The 15,909-nt window shown below is 39.1% G+C and overlaps 2 protein-coding genes across 7 annotated transcripts in view; both read right to left on the bottom strand.

Moving 5' to 3' along the window:
• Positions 1 to 476: 476 nt before the first annotated feature.
• LOC123327481 (actin cytoskeleton-regulatory complex protein PAN1-like) lies at positions 477 to 6,272 on the bottom strand. The gene has a single exon (XM_044923932.1). It carries the CDS (start codon positions 6,270 to 6,272, stop codon positions 5,622 to 5,624), a length of 651 nt encoding a protein of 216 aa, XP_044779867.1. The 3' UTR covers positions 477 to 5,621.
• A 21-nt stretch (positions 6,273 to 6,293) lies between these two features.
• The window catches only part of LOC6731542 (semaphorin-1A), a 131,185-nt gene continuing 121,569 nt past the window's right edge, over positions 6,294 to 15,909 (bottom strand). Inside the window, exons 13-23 of one of the 6 annotated variants that reach the window (XR_005545111.2) lie at positions 12,099 to 12,181; positions 11,881 to 12,024; positions 11,700 to 11,811; positions 11,169 to 11,311; positions 10,970 to 11,098; positions 9,808 to 10,015; positions 9,344 to 9,614; positions 9,229 to 9,282; positions 8,244 to 8,306; positions 6,975 to 7,047; positions 6,395 to 6,463 (exon numbers count right to left, since the gene is read on the bottom strand). Coding sequence is in view for 3 of the 6 variants with exons in the window: in XM_039298595.2 (XP_039154529.1) it covers positions 6,294 to 6,463; positions 6,975 to 7,047; positions 9,229 to 9,282; positions 9,344 to 9,614; positions 9,808 to 10,015; positions 10,970 to 11,098; positions 11,169 to 11,311; positions 11,700 to 11,811; positions 11,881 to 12,024; positions 12,099 to 12,181 (1,387 nt within the window). In the remaining 3 variants the exon portion in view is untranslated. Of the gene's footprint in view, positions 6,464 to 6,974; positions 7,048 to 8,033; positions 8,090 to 8,243; positions 8,307 to 9,228; positions 9,283 to 9,343; positions 9,615 to 9,807; positions 10,016 to 10,969; positions 11,099 to 11,168; positions 11,312 to 11,699; positions 11,812 to 11,880; positions 12,025 to 12,098; positions 12,182 to 15,909 lie in introns of those variants that run through there. The other 5 variants (XR_005545112.2, XM_039298595.2, XM_039298596.2 and 2 more) reach the window with 5 other exon arrangements.

The following is a 15,909-nucleotide window of genomic DNA, read 5'->3' as shown; positions in this document are numbered from 1 at the left end:
AGTCTTCAAACATTAATTTTTCTTCATTTAATCAAAGTACATTTGGAATATTTCTTTTACCAGAATAGTTCTGTTTACTTTTACCTTTTCATTATATGAATGCCTTTTTTAACTTTATATTGTATAATCATACATCTTGCACTTCGCAAATGAGGTTCACCCTTCATTCCCGATGTCAACACAATCTTCGGCGGTCCAGTCTTCCGGTCTTTGCCCCCAAATCAGGAAAATCACTTTCTTTCCAGTTGCATCCGAGATGAACTCGCCTTCGTAGGCAAAATGCAGAAATATATATCTATAATATTCGATAGATAAACAACTCAACTTACTTTCAATTAAATCAATCGGAAATAAGTATGAAGGGATTTTCGAAAACATACGAAAAACTTTAAAAATTGAACTTTTATTGATTAAGTCCCAAAATTATTAAAGGCAATAATAAATGTAATTCAGTAGGATTAAAACGCATTGGGAAGTTCGTAATATAATATTCTCTATATTTTCATTTTTATTAATCATTTTAGATTCCGTTCCCTCCGTTTTGGTTTTTTTTTAAGTTTCATTTTCAATTTCTTCTTTTGCTTCGGCTTGTTCAGTATGTATCTATAATAATGTGTTATAATTAAGAATCGTCATTTCATCTAAATATTTCAGTTATAATAATACAATATAATAATCATTAATAATATGCGGTTTTCATTAATCGATTTCTCTTATTCGCCATGCATGTTCAACTTTTGTGTGGCTTGCTTCATAATGTATTCCGATCCGTTTGGTTTGTGTGGAATTAATTGTGTCTCGGACCAAATCTTTGAGCTCGTGTTCGTTTTTATCAGCTTCAGTTTGATTATTTCGTGTCTGAGAGCGACTATCTCTTATGTCTCGCAGCTTACTGTACGTTCAAGTATGGAAATCAGAGTTCTAGGAAAGCTAAAAGCAAGTGTATGCATATATACTTGAGTCTATATATGTATATACGTGTTTATATATATTCATTCTAGGTATTTTAATCTCGATTATGCTGTGGCAGTGGCCCAAATTAAACAAGAAGCCTCTTAATTCAAATCCAAATTCGAACTTAAAAGTAATGTGTCAAATTACGTATTTTCTTTAGCAGCTTCCCTACGATTTCAACTAACCCTCGTGCACTGAGAAGTAAATGCAGAAGTTCCTTCTAGGTAGGTGCACAATTTGAACCTGGCTTGAGATTGATTGGTAATGGATTTGCCTGCGTTTTGTGTTAGGAACTTCTTAACAAATTTACGACTTATGAAACTGAAAATTGTAACGAATTGCTCGCTTCCGTTTGTCAAAGATCGTTTACCCAAAAATGCACGTTAATTAATTTGTCACTGAATCAAAGTTATTCACTGATTTGTTGCTAGCTTTTGTTTCTTTTGTGTTTTTTTCTTGTATATTTTGTAGCTCAGTCTTTTTACTAACAATTTTTTGTTGTTCATGTTGTTGTTGTTCTATATAGCTTCTTCATGCTGTAGATTCTCGATTTGCGGTGCCGTTCTGATTTATGATACTGCACATGCCGCATTCATGAATAATTAAGTGTTGTGTATTAGTTTCTGAATCCAAAACTTGACGAATTCCTAATGGGAGTTGTGTAGAGGAGATTTCTATGGAGGAATTAGAAGATAGGGCAACCAATTCGCACGAACCGTTACCGATCTTCGGATCTGCTTGAGAAGATCTGGGGCTTATTTGGGTGCACCCTATCTATTAGCGGATTTAAATCGGGATCGGGTCGGGAATTCAATTCATACAGTTTAGTTCGCATCTGAGTTCATTCATTTAAATGGCTTGCTGTTAGCTCTATAGTTGCTTGGAAGTACCGTTTTGTGTCTAACTTTCGTAACTTATTTGGTTAAATATTTGTTATTCGCTTTGGGACTTTCATTAGTTTGTTACTCATTACGTTCTTGCGCTACATATTCAACAATTTAAATTTATCCTTACGTATTTGTAATCGCTAAAGAATGGATAACATACTCGTGGCTCGTATGCTTCGATAATACCTAACCGATAAGCATCTCTTTAGGATTGTGTGTGGTTTTGGTTTTGGGTGTGGAAAGGAAATCAAATGCTTGGGCTTACTTCGATTGAGTTAGGGATCTGATCTTGTTTTGGTTGAATGAAGGAGTATTTATTTGTTGAAGTATTTACAAAGATTCGCATAATAGTATTCATATGGGTAATGCATACGTTAGGCTTGTTGCGTTATAAAATCTTAACATAATTATATAAATTGAATTCATGAACTCGCTTTACTTTGCTGCATTGATGGCCATCAAGTAAGTAAAATGCATCGATTACGTGTCAGTGTGTGTTCGTCTTTATTCTATTTGCATAGAGAGCTGGCTACTTAGAGATTAAAAAACCAAACGGAACCGGATATAGTACAGAGTTTTTACGCTTACTCTAAATCCGCTCAGTAATCTGATTCTCTTGATCTGTAATAGTTCGCTCGATTTCACAAAACATAATAATACAGTTCATAATAATCAAGTTTGTGGTAAATGCCTTAAACTAGTTAGTAGGTATTTATAATGTAATGCCTGCTCGTAATAATATCTATCATGTAATCATTAATATATTTTTTTGTTTCATATATATTTATATTTATTTTATGTAAGAAGCACTTGAATATATATCGTTTTTAATGGAAAATGAAAACTTGGGTGTGTGGTGTCATGGATTCATGGATTCATGTTTTCATTTTTATTTTATTTTACTTTTTTTTGTGTGGGTTCCTGCTTTCTGCTCTAGCTTTTAAATGTTGCTTGTTGTTTATAGTTTAATAAGTTGCTAATTAGCAAATATGAATGCGCTTCTACCATCAGAAGGTAATAATTGTTTTTGTCTTATTCGGAGAAAGTTAAAAATCGTTTTCGTTTAGCTTATAATTATCTTTAAAGTATCTTCAACGACGTCTAGTGATCACCATCATCGTCAACCCCAATTTCTGATGTTCTAAAAAAGTGTCTGAGTTGGCTTATTTCACAAATGTTTGCCTTTCGCTGAAAGTTTTAAGAAATTTATATATATATGTATTTTTTTTGTGTTTTTGCGCTTGAATTTGCCATTTCCTTACTGAGTGTTTTTAATAAAATACTTTGCTTAAATCAGTTATTTTTCTTGTTTATTATTTCTTTTTTTTTGGTTTTTCGTGGATTTTTTAATTTAAAAGCATTTCTAGAGAATCTCTCTTCTAAAGTATCTAATAAGTGTATGTATACGGGTCATCTATATTATGTATAAGTATATATTTACGGATTCTCTGATCTTGTTACTGTTGTTGCTGGTTTATGTGTGTAGGCATGATTTACTGTAAAACCTTTCAATTGCAGCCTGGCTTCAAATTACAATTACATGTTAAATTTGCCTTGTATATTGAATAATCGGTAATCGGCAATCAGTTTGCTTGTATATATGTAAATGGTAAAGTGTATAAAAGTTAATGATCTGATTCAATTAATACTTGTATGCAATTGTATAAGTAGTTGATGTAGATCTAGAATTAGTTCAAAACTCTAGTGTATTCCTAAGTTTTACCATCAGCTGCTACTCTATGTGTCTGAATCTCATTTATATTTTTCATATATTTTATCAAGTGTTTTTATTGCTTTCAAAGTACTCGACACTATTTCTTTAAAGAAAAAGAACACAATAATAAGGTGTATAATTGAATAACTAAATATTTAGAAACCGTAACCTTAGTGGTACATAGTTTCTTTAGAGGTTTAAATTGCTTTAAATAATATTTTTGTACAAATAAAACGAATTAAAAATATGCACAAATAACTTTAAAAACAAATTTTAAAATCACTCGTATCTTTGGCTGTCTAAATGTAATCGTAATAATTTTACTTGGTTTATATGCGTTTTTGTTTTCCGCTGTTGATGATCTTTTTCGGTTGTATACATTTTGTCAAAAAGTAAAATTGCATATAAAAAGCATTAAATTGCAGCTGCAAAAAGTATATATTAATCAATATATACGCTTACGTTTCTGTGTGGGTTTACTTTATAAATCTACTGCTTTTTATGGGTTTTGTTGTTTATACATTTGCTTTGATTTAGATATTTCTACGCTTTTTTACTCGTTTTGCAACGCAATTTCCAAGTTTGATCGGATGATTTTAATGTTTCTCATACAAAATATTGAGTATCAATTAGCTTATCCTATTTCTAATATACTTTAATATGAGAACAACATTAGCAATGCCCCTAGTGAAAATATTTTCAAAAGTTTTGTTCTGCCCTCCGTTCGTCCAGTCTATAATACAAACCCTATGTGGCTAGGCTAAAGTTCAGTTTTAATGCTTTCACTAAATTTTGATCGATCACTTCACATGAAATTTGTGTATCCCTCTTCATGCATATAAGTATGTATGTATATATCTATATATATTCGAATATATACAAAGATAGCGAGTTGTGTTCTCGTGTAAAGAACTATTCTGAATCAATGCAAACAATAACAACTAAACTCAAAGTGGGCACATACCCAATTATGGCACATATCGCACATACTGCAGATCGCACTGTACAGATCGGTTGAATAATGCGTATAGTCCTGTACATAATTTACACGTTCCTATAGCAGACTGAAGCGCTGGAGTCTGAAGTCTGAAGAAGTACTATAGCTTGAGGCTCTGCAAATGAAATTGACAATGGAAAATGCACTCGATGGATTCGATTTCGTTGGGAGCGCTGCATCGCGTTTGGCAGTTCCAGTTCCAGTTCGGAATGAATCCCGAATGCAATCCCCTTATATTTCCCAGATATCTGACGGCTTAAGACTAATTTGTTTGCCCTCCTACTATTTCGGTAATTCATTTCATTTGTATAAATCAGTAATAAGCGTTTCGTTTTGTTTTGTTTTCTCATTGTTCTTAACCATTTGTTATGACTTTCTAATTTTATCTATTTTAAACTTCTCTGGGTTAAATGCAAAAAATCTTGTATATCGTGTATACTCTATTCGAATAAGGTTTGCTTAGATTACGTTACGTCTTTCCCATCTCTAGGATTAATATTTACATCTGTTGTTTTTTCTTTTCTCTAATCGTAATTAACAATATCATTTTGCAGCTCTAATTTAGCGTAGCCGATCCATGTGAATCGTCTATGAAATCTATTGGTATATATAGAGTCATATATACGTATGTTATGTTATGCTTGCTTGTGTATACTTAGCAGATCGGGGAGTATGTATAAAGGCTATATAACTATAAACTTCGTGTATAACTTCTCTGGCTTTTTGTGTGTAAGTAAATCCCCATCCAGTTTCTATCGCTAGTGAATGATCTTTTCGATTGCTACTTTAAGTTTAAGGGAAGGGAGGGGCTATTCCTATATCTCAGCGCCACGTTGGAAATGAGTTGTGTGTACTATTTAAGCTAGCAGAAAACTTCTTTACAGCTTTTTTATAAAAAGTTAAAAATAATTACTTTAAAATGTTTTACTTAAAAACATGCACTCGCACCAAAATATCCTGCATTAAGAATACAATTTCGCAGTTTAAAATCGAAATCCCATTCAAAATTTGCAAAGGTGTATAAATTCCGAATCAAAGTGTTTCTGCTATCTCATTGTTGGTCTGCGTGCTAGTACATCTCGTTCTCATCCCAGTCGACCGATTGCAGGACCAGTTTGTCCAGCTCCTTGGAATCGCCGGAGCTGCTGTTGCGCCTGCGCCGCTTCCTTTGCAAATGAGCCCACTTCCGGTTGAGTTGGGTGGCCATTTGGGGTGCGGCAAACATGGCCGCTGCCGCCGCACTCAACTTTGTGGGCGTGATGGCGCTGCTGCCGCGGTGGCCTGCCGAGGCGGTGGGCGTGGCTCCACCTCCGGCTGGACTCATGCTGAACAGCTCCCTGTTGCCAAAGCGAAATCTACGAGGCGGCGGCAGCGGCGGCGATGCAACCATATGCGGAGTGTCATAGGGCGGCGGCGGTGTGATCATGGCCAGCGATGATGTGTCCTCCTGGTCGTGCTCATCATCATCTTCATCGTCCTCATCCCCAAAGTGGAAGGTGGCCGCATCCGAGTGGCGTTCGTAGAGCTCATAGGAGGGCGTCTCAGCCAGCGGCGATTGCGGTTGAACTGGCGTCACGGGCATGGACTTGGCATATGTCCTGCCGATCATTGGACTTCTGGCGCGTGGCTGTGCTGGGGGCGTGGTCGGACCGGGGGGCGGATGCTGGTGCGGGTGTGGGTGTGGCTGGGCGTGCGTGGACTGGGCCTGGATGAGTGGCATCGATTTGGTGTTGCATATCAATCAATCACGGTAGATGTAGCTGCAGTTCTTGGGGCTTTCCTGCGGACTGGGACTGCTGGAGGGCGGAGCCGGACTGCTGCTACTGTTGGACATTACGGGCGAGGAGCCAGAACTGGAGTGCGGCTGCTGCGACTGCTGCTGCTGGGGGCTATTCGAGCGGTGTTGAGTTACTGCAAGAGCCGGAAAGCACACGGATTAGTTGCGAAATATCGACTTGGCATGGGTGCTTGGGTGCATGTTGCATCGATGCTTGGGATAAGAGACACATACGATGGCTATGTAATGAATATTTGGATACAACATTGAATCTGCTGCAACATGCACATAAACACTCGCACACACACACATCGTTAAACTACTGGTACACGTATTAAATAATATATATATCAAGGTTTGAAAGGTAACAAATACAGCACATAAATTATGAAATAACGTGTGGTTTTACTCTCAGAAAATAGTTCAAACATAAGAATTCGATTTCAGAGAACTGTCCAACCCATTCGGGTCTTGAACCTCAGGGATCGATCAGATCTCCATATAGATGGGAAAGAAAGACCTGACGACAGATGTATAAAATAGTACTTTCAAAATGGGTGTCTGTGTGGGTGTCGGTGTCTTTGAGTTCTGTGGGCCAGTCAAGTAGTTACTCTAACTTAATGCAACTCAGGATTTTGGACTTACCAATGCCATGACGGGGCGGCTGTCTTCTTGCGCGACCAAGACTTCTGTTACGTGTGTTTGTGTTGTTTACAGCCTATGGGGTTGGAGTGTTATCAATTTCTCATCTTTTATAGTCAAAATAATATGTTTTTATGTCATTGTTGAAGGAAATCAAACACAAGAAACTATAATTTGCTAATTTGCTTCAATCTAAGGAAAAACGTTCGCAATCAATTTTTGCTCTCAAATGTTGCAAGGCAAAGCCAATTTCAATTTGTATTCCAAAAGTGTGGCTCTATGAACCGAAATAAAGATCTGGTTACAATTTAACTATTAGTGTACCGTTTTATTTTGGATTTCTGGTGGGTTAATGCAATATCTTCCAATTAATATCGGGTCTGAAGATTTTAGTGGGCAAGCAATAAAAGAAATAATATGTTTAGCATATACCATATATAGAAACGAAAGCAAAAAAGTACATGTATCATGGTTGGATAGTAGTTATTATATTTGTTTCTTAAATATCAAATGTTCTCTAAGATGCACACACGCACTTCCTATTGTTTCAAATATCTTTGAAGTATTTTTGTGTAGTCAATTGGGTTTTTTGAATCGGCAGTTTGGCGCCCATGCAGAAGAGTTCAAGGGGTTCAGGCTTGGTGGGAATTTGGTACTGGAAGGTGGGTACATCGGATGGCGCCATATCCAACTAGACAACATACACACACACACACACACACATACTCTCAATCACGCAGAGGTCAAACAAAGGTTGAAGGAAGCGCTGGCGTTGGCGATTTGCGAAGCGAGTTGGGCGCGGGATGGCTGACTGGGCTGGACTGGCCTGATTGAACGATTGAGCGATTGATTGATCGATAACCTTTTTTAGCCATTCGAAAATGTGTAATGTGGAACAAAAATGAAGGTTGAGTGAAGAGAGAAGGAGATAGCAAACAACAAAGCTTCTGCAACAGTGCCTAAATATCTATCAAAAATGAAAACGAAATTTGCAGTTGTGCTCAAAATTCGAAATATAATTATGCAAAGAGTGAGCGAAATCGGGGAGATTTTGAAAATTACTTTTTGCCTATGGAATTTCGGTTTAGCTCGTTGCGAAGAGAGCTTCCGTATTGCAGCTTTTGAGCAAAATATTTTCCAGATTAATAATTACAGCAAACGAAAGCCCACCAAAGAAACGTAAAACAATAAAGGACACAAATAAATCAATATAAATCATAATGAACTGAAATAAATAAACTGAAATGGCTTTAGTTATAAATAAGTATTTACCATATTTTGGGTAATTAGTCCCTGACTGGTTTCAGCCGCCCCACTCCCGTCTCAAAGGTAAACCTAATGTAAAAAGGGGAAGAAGAATAGAGAAAAGATAGAGATAGATTTTTGTTTTTCGGTATTTGTTGTCTTTTTATGTTGTTCTTAGAATGCAAAAGTTAGTATCGATAGAAAGAGTGTCTCTTTGAGCTGAAGTAGAGTGAGTAGACAGAATGTAGCTGTACAAATGCTTAGATAGAGATAGGGGTACTAAGAAAGCCCTGCAGAGATCCAATCCCACTTATCTGAACGATTGGTGTATTTCCAGCCTTAGGACAGAACCCGAAAATATAAGCAATGTTTATGGAACGAAGATGGTAAATGAACATGCTGTTGATGGTGAGTGATGGAAATACGGGTTAAAATATGAAGAATTTGATGATATAAAGGTGAAACATAGACTATTGTTCAGTTTAGACCGTGATATAAGGCCACACACCCCAAGAAAAGAATTATATCCGTTGTTCTTATATTAGTTTGAATAGTGATAAGTGTTTAAATAATAGATAAACATGCAGAGGTAACGAATAAAAGAATAAGATCACAACAACATTAACTACAATGTTAGCAATATGATTGGATTCGGTAATGATATATGACAGTGATGCGACTTGGTGCTATATACTTGGTAACACACACATAGAGGGAGTGATCGTTGGGCACTCGCACACACTCGAACACAAAAACACACAGATAGTAAAGGTGAGGCTAAGAAATACACCAATCGACGATTGTGTGAGGAGAGTTCAATCAAATACAAGCGCAGCACAAGGACTCTCGATGGGCGAGCAAGTTAGTTAACTAATGTCAATAAATGTCGAACAACATCGAAAAGAGCGCAATGGATACGGTTAGAGATTAGTTGTAGTACGATACGATAGTCGGAAAATAAAAACAAATTGGTCTGCTCTCCCAGATCGCTTTAAATGCTGGATCAACTCACCTTCTTGACGCTGCGGGTGGTGGAAAAGCCATCGCCGCGCCTGTAATTGTCGCCCTGTGGATGGTGAAAATTGTTATAAATCGGAGATGGAGCATCATATCTTCATAATACTGACCATCACCTGGTGGGAACGCAGTGTTCCGAAGTTGTCGCGACCGCGATACGACTGCTGGGTGTTGTAGCCGTCGGGCTGGAACTGGAAGAGGGTCTCCGAGTTGGGACCCTGGTGCATCTGGTGCATCGGGGGCTTGCGCAGCGTGTTCTTGGGCGAGTGCATCTTATTGGGCGGCGGAGGCTGGGGCAGGAGCACTGGCTCCGCATACGTCACCTCCTCCACCTGGGGCAGCAGCTTGGGCTCCTGCTGGATGCGGCAGGACGAGGGGAAGCTGTGTGGATGAAAACAGGGTTATTAACTAGTATAAATACGGGCGCGAAAAGATCTGAAGACTGTTACTAGTTAACAAAACCATTGCCTACTTATTGGCGACGATTTGTTACCGGCATTGAAGAACCGATGCAAAATCACTTGAATAAATCCCATCTATTGGTCCTACTTATTAAGAGTCAACCTGTACGCACCTATTGACATTCTGCCGCTGCTCGAAGTACTCGTACTCCGTATCCGGATACGGCAGATTGTCGTCCTCGTCCTTGTGGCAACGGCGACCGCAGAAGTAGCCTGTAAAGAAGCCGACCAGCAGCGAGAAGATCGAACCGGCCAGAACGGCCATCACGAGGGTCTCCACAGTGTACTGGGCGTTGATTATATCTGCAGAGATTTGGGGACCTTCGGTTAGTACATGTTCAAGGGTCGGATTCAGTTCGTTTCGCATCGATACAGTGTGCATTAGGCAAAACATTTAACAAACATTCCAAATCACAACAAATATGTAACGATATTATTGATTTGGTTTGTTGTTTCAGTGTGGGTATCGGGTTTTATGGAGGTTGGTCCATTATGGCAACGACATCAATAAACATCCAAACATCGAATTTAGAACGCACGGTATAAGGTAATTGCACGGTAATTGTTCAGAAATCATAATGAAAGAAACAAGAAAAATATGAATAGGAATAGTTAGTTATCTTGTACAACAACGAGAATTCGACTTGAAAAAGATTTCTCAAGTGTTCAAAAAAATATAAATGTATTTAATTAAAATCTTGTTAAATAGCTTATTACGAATATATATTTATATATACAATGAAGCAAAGTCAGGCAAAATAGTAAGTATACGTACATTCAGAAGCATTTAAGATTAGTAAGTTTTTCTTTTAAAAATAACACTAAGAGTTAAATCATGTTAGATTGATTATTATTCAATAAAAATGTTAGTTTTCTTCAGAAAGCCTTTAGTAAATTTAGTTAATCAAAAATTATCCTTGTCTTGATGACTTCTTATCAATGCTGGTGGTGTATTGCACCTGTATTCCGGGCTTACAAATAAATTGAAGCTCATAAAAAAGAAATTCGCTTTAGATAAAATGCAGGTGCAAGACACTTGAATGGCATAAAGTGCCAACAAGCCGGCAGTTGGAGTCTGCAGTCCGGGGAATCCCGGCAAAATGAAAATATGATTTGCAAGGTAGACAACACGGAGTAGAAAACAACAAGCAAAAGGTCGAAAGGTCGCAAAGGAGGTGGGCAAAGTGGCAAGCGGGTACGTGCATAATACAAAACGAACAAATGCAAAATAAATATGATGGAAAAATATGCTGGAAATGCGTTTAGGTAAATCACCTTCAAAGTTCTTATCAATATTGTAGATGATTTCCTGATCCTTGCTCTGGCGTCGCGAATCCAATAAGTCCATGTCGTTGCGGAAGCCCTTCTGCTCCCCAGCGTTGGCATCCTTCGAATTGATTTTGCCTGCACGACCAGAATAACGTTAATCTCGGCGCTCTTGGCCAGTCTGGACTTGGTTAAACTTGGCACTCACCTGAGGGGCAGGCCGCATGCTGGCCAGTGGCCACATTCTGGTAGAAGTAGTTCTCCTCCAGCCATCGGGGAGCGCCGTGGGAACGGCACTTGCCAGCGATTTTGTCCCAGGCGCAGTACGGATCCTGCAATGCGACGCACTCGCTGCGAACAGACGTAAAATTGTGGATAAATGCGTGCACTCATAAAAAAATCGGTTATCTAACATGTTAAAAGGAAGGGCTATAAAGAACTAACATTCAGAGACCTAACTTGAAAGATCTGAATACATTTTTTATTATTCAGATTGCTTTTTTTTAACATTTTTATTTATTGCATTTAAATCTGTTTGTCAAAATATTGTGGATATAATAAAGTCAAGTGTATGTCCCACGAATATACTGCATATTGAGGCTGTCAAGTGTCTGACAGGCGACACGAGAGTCACGCAAATTGTTACATGATAATAAAAATGCCATTGTCTGGAGTTCCTTGATAGAGGAGGGGTGTGGAGTGAAAGTAGGGGGGTGGGTAGGTGCGGCAGGACACTCACCTGCAGCTGGTGATTTTGTCATTGTGACAACGATGCAATTGTATGGCTACCACCTGGCTGTCCGTCACAATGATTAATTTGCCATCGTCGTAGCTGCCATCTTTGGGTTGATCTGCGGGGATCAGAAAAAGCGTTTGATTCACTTGCTCACATAGTGCTTTTGGCCAAAAACTCAACTTACCGTACTGCATGGTTCTGACTATCTCCAGATTGCGAATGGGTTCACTCTTGGTCAGGACATCGATCTCCTCGATGACTACGGAGGTGACTTTATCCGCAGAATCGGCGGATTCAGCATTCACTGACTTGATAATCTTTCCATGATCTGTTGCAACATTAGATTTATATTATTATAAAAATTTCTAAAGTTTATTATATAATTTCGTATGCTCTACGCACCTGTGCCCACAAAGATAACATCATAGGTCTTGCCGCCAGGAGTTTTAATCTGCGCATCTACGGCGATTTGAGTGAAGCGGTATCTGTAAAGGATGACACGAGATTAATAGGGAGAAATGTATATATTAAATGTCGCGCATATTTCTTTTTCTTCTTAATTACTTTTCCCATTTGATTTCATTTCTATCTAATACTGCTTTCATGAACGACTCTGGTGGTCAGCATCCAAATGGTGGAATGAATGTCAATCCATGTTTTCTTTATTTTGCGACATTGTATTTCGCCAGTTCTCCTGACAATGGACGTACGTCTGTCATTTCGGTTAGATGTCCATTAATAATGGACGAATGCCAAAATGGTCCTCGCTGTCGGAATGTGAAGGAAAAGTCTGTGGCCGGCTGGTTGGTTGGTTGGCAGGACTGGTTAGTCGAGGACTTGAACAAACAACTACCACTGCAACATGACTGGCAACACAAGATACATACATACAGACGGCAACGACTGCTGCAACAGCAACAAACTGTTTGTGTTTTTATGGAAAAAACATATTCGAAACAACAACACAAGTAGATGAAATAAAAACGAAAACTTCCCTCTGATTTCACCGCAAAAACGACGCCCCCCGCCGTCTGCCCCAAAAGCCCGCGTTGTTGCAACATTTGTGGCCTGGTCCATGTCCATTGTTGCTGTCATGCCTTCTGCCTCGATTTAAATGCAAATGCCCGGCAGCTGGAATGGGCCACCAAATGGGAGATGGGGAGCTGGGATCTGGGAATTGTGCTCCATTGCTCTGCTTTTTTATTGTTAATTAACTAATCTTGTTTTCGGGACTCCGGCTTGTGTGGAGCAACAATTTCCAAATTGCTCAACAATTGTGCAAAAAATGCATCGAACAAAGTTTTCATTTCAAACAAGTTAAGGGTGGAATTTAAAATTAAAATTTTTGTATGCCATGTCAAACCATTTGGCTGTAAGCTCTTTGATAGCAATTTAATATATATTTTTCAGAATTTAGTTAAACTACAATTAAATGCATAGTTCGAAGTTTTGGTTTTCATTATAATATTTCTATCTCTATTTGGAAAGGAAACTTTATTGCAGAACTCTGGAACATTTATTTAACAATTTGGACTAACTATTTTTTTTAAGGGTTGAAATTTTCAAATATACACAAATTTAAAGCTGGCGTACTTCATGAAACTTTAGCATATGCAAAATAAATATGTGAACAGGAGGAGGGGGAAAAAAATGCTCGCACAGGACCCAAGAACACGTCCTGCTCCGGGTCAAAGTCCAAAGTTCTGGCAATTGAAACTTGCAAAAATGTTGCCAACTTTTTGTATCGCTCCGATGAGTTCAAAGGGCGACGATGACGATGACAGCCAACTTGCCAGACAAATGGGCGGTACACAATGGGCGGGAAGTTGGTCGTCATTTGTCCACCTCTCTTGGACTTGGACTAAGTCGCCACCCCGTTCGTTGGTAACCTGGCAGCGAAAGCGATAAGAACACGTTAAGGACAATGCGATATCTTGGGACAGGAAGATGCAGACGGGATATGGTCAGCCAGCTGGCTGGAATCGGTTGAATATGGGATGCTTCCGGTCTGCGTCAGGAAACAATTTGTAACGGAGCCCGAGCTGGTACATTCAACTTTTGTCGACATTTCATGAGTACGGGTACGGCTTTCAACTTGCTGCTAACTTTCAGCACTCTGCCTCCGCCCCGTGCCGCTATGCAAATTATTTGCCTTTTTTCCAGATTTATTTTGGCCACACCACGCCCACCCAACCGCCCCCGCAGGCAGCTGGCACTCGAGGAGCGGAAATGGGCTGGCCAAACGAACGGAATTATAATAAATTTATGTTTTTGGCCAAATGCCATAAATTCTGTAGAATTTTTGATTTGATTTTGTCATTTGCGTTCAATAAATCCCCCACATTATCCAGCCTATCATATCGACGACGCCCTCGTTTTGCGGCATTTCGCCCTGGCTTCAACTCGAGAATAATTTATGCGCATTGTTTGGGCCGAATTGGAAAACATGATAAATGAATTTCCCCAACAAGCTTGACCTGGCTCAAAGACTAAGCGGCCAAGAGCCAAAGGGAATTAAAAGTAATCTTACGCTGGCTGGTGACAGAAAAGAGAAATGTTGAATGTGGCTCAAAGTATTTAAGAACTTGAAAAAACTATCTACTTCCAACATAAGTTGTACTTTTGTGCCACATCTATCGTCTCTTAAATATTTCAAATAAATTGTATTAACCAATTACACACATCACTTGCGTTATAAATCTGCATTTGAACGCATCCTTGCTATGATTAAATATTGACTTGCCCTCAATAAGGCGCATACGTCTATGACCCAGTTAATAAATTGATTTATGGACTGGCGATGACGCCTAATCATCATGCCCTTAAATATGAAATCTCAGTTTAAGGAAGTCGGATTTAAATCAAGACCAAGTCAAAAAGTTGACGTTCTGCCATATGAGAACAGCTGAGCCACAAAATGAGAAAAAAATGCTGAAGTAACTTTTGCGCATTTTTATGGCTTTCAATTGAGTGTCCCGGGGTCTTGATTAAATTCCAATGCACGCCCGCGTCCTCGGGCGGAGCATCCGCTGCTCCAGTCCCCCAAAATGCAGTGAGTCAGTTGCAGAAAGTGGCCGCCCCACCACACCCACACTGCACCCACTCCACGTACATTTGTTGTGGTGTGCTCATGTGGCACAGAAAATGTTCAGTGGATGCGGATGCGGATGTGGAAGGGATGCCAATGCGAATGGGGATCAGGATGGGGATGCGGATGCGGGAGCAGGTCCGCAGACTGCGTTGTTGCTACGTGTTCCATATTTCATTCTAATTTATTCAGTTGTGCATACATATTTTCGTTACGGGTTGCCTCCTCAGCGCATCCATGCATTTCCTTCTGGCTGGCTCGCTTCGTTTGCTTCAAACTATCGCAAAGGCAACTGCAGCTGCCCCACCACCTGAGCCACCATTTAGGCACAGTGGTTCTTGCATTGAGCTTTTCTACTCAATGGAATAATCTTAGAGTTTTGATAGCACGTTTGTAGAATGGACTATACAAAATGGCTTTCCAAAAGATTGAAAAAATGTGTAGCACAGCATTTGTTTGTATTTTTATGAATTGAACAGTACTTATATTTTTAATTTAGTATGTAATAATAACAATTACTTTTCCTTTAGTTTCATTTTCATATTCCATATAACTTGTGCAAATATGGTTGAATTTGCCCCACTGTACAACAGTAACTCCCAGTCGCAAGTGGTGCTCAGTGGCTCGCCTATGATTTAGCCCTCTTTAAAGTTTCACCACTTTGCCAGCACACATCTCGGCGCTTTTCGCCATAATTGTGGCTCAATTACATGGAAAAGTTACCAAATTGAATTTTTAAATTCTCCCTCCGGCCAGAGAGGGCGAAATCGCTGGCAAATAATTTATTGCAACAATCCACCCGTTTTCTTTCCGTTTGCAGTTCAGGTTGCAACGGTTTACGGTTATTTGCGCTGACTAACACCTTATCGAATTTCCATAAACTGAAACAGATGCTGCAACATGGAGGGAATAAACCCATACGATGGCAAATCAACGGCAGAATATGCTCGTTGAAAGCCAGTAAGTTTGAGCATTTTGTGTGCGACGACAGACCCAACTGTGAAACTCATGAATTGAGCAATAGTTTAAGAGTTGCCGCAAGTATATGTTATATGTGTCGTGTGTTTCAAAATCAGCTACAACCACGAAACCAGCCGAAGTTGGCCACTTTGTTAGAGTACGAAT

The sequence above is a fragment of the Drosophila simulans genome, chromosome 2L (genome assembly GCF_016746395.2).
Source record: "Drosophila simulans strain w501 chromosome 2L, Prin_Dsim_3.1, whole genome shotgun sequence".
Classification (NCBI taxonomy): domain Eukaryota; kingdom Metazoa; phylum Arthropoda; class Insecta; order Diptera; family Drosophilidae; genus Drosophila; species Drosophila simulans.
The sequence above is the reverse complement of the archived record's forward strand: the minus strand, read 5'-3'. Positions and strand labels throughout refer to the sequence as shown.

Bases quoted from the DNA above. Each gene is read 5' to 3' on its own strand.
- LOC123327481 (XM_044923932.1), bottom strand. From the start codon at position 6,272: ATGCCACTCATCCAGGCCCAGTCCACGCACGCCCAGCCACACCCACAC.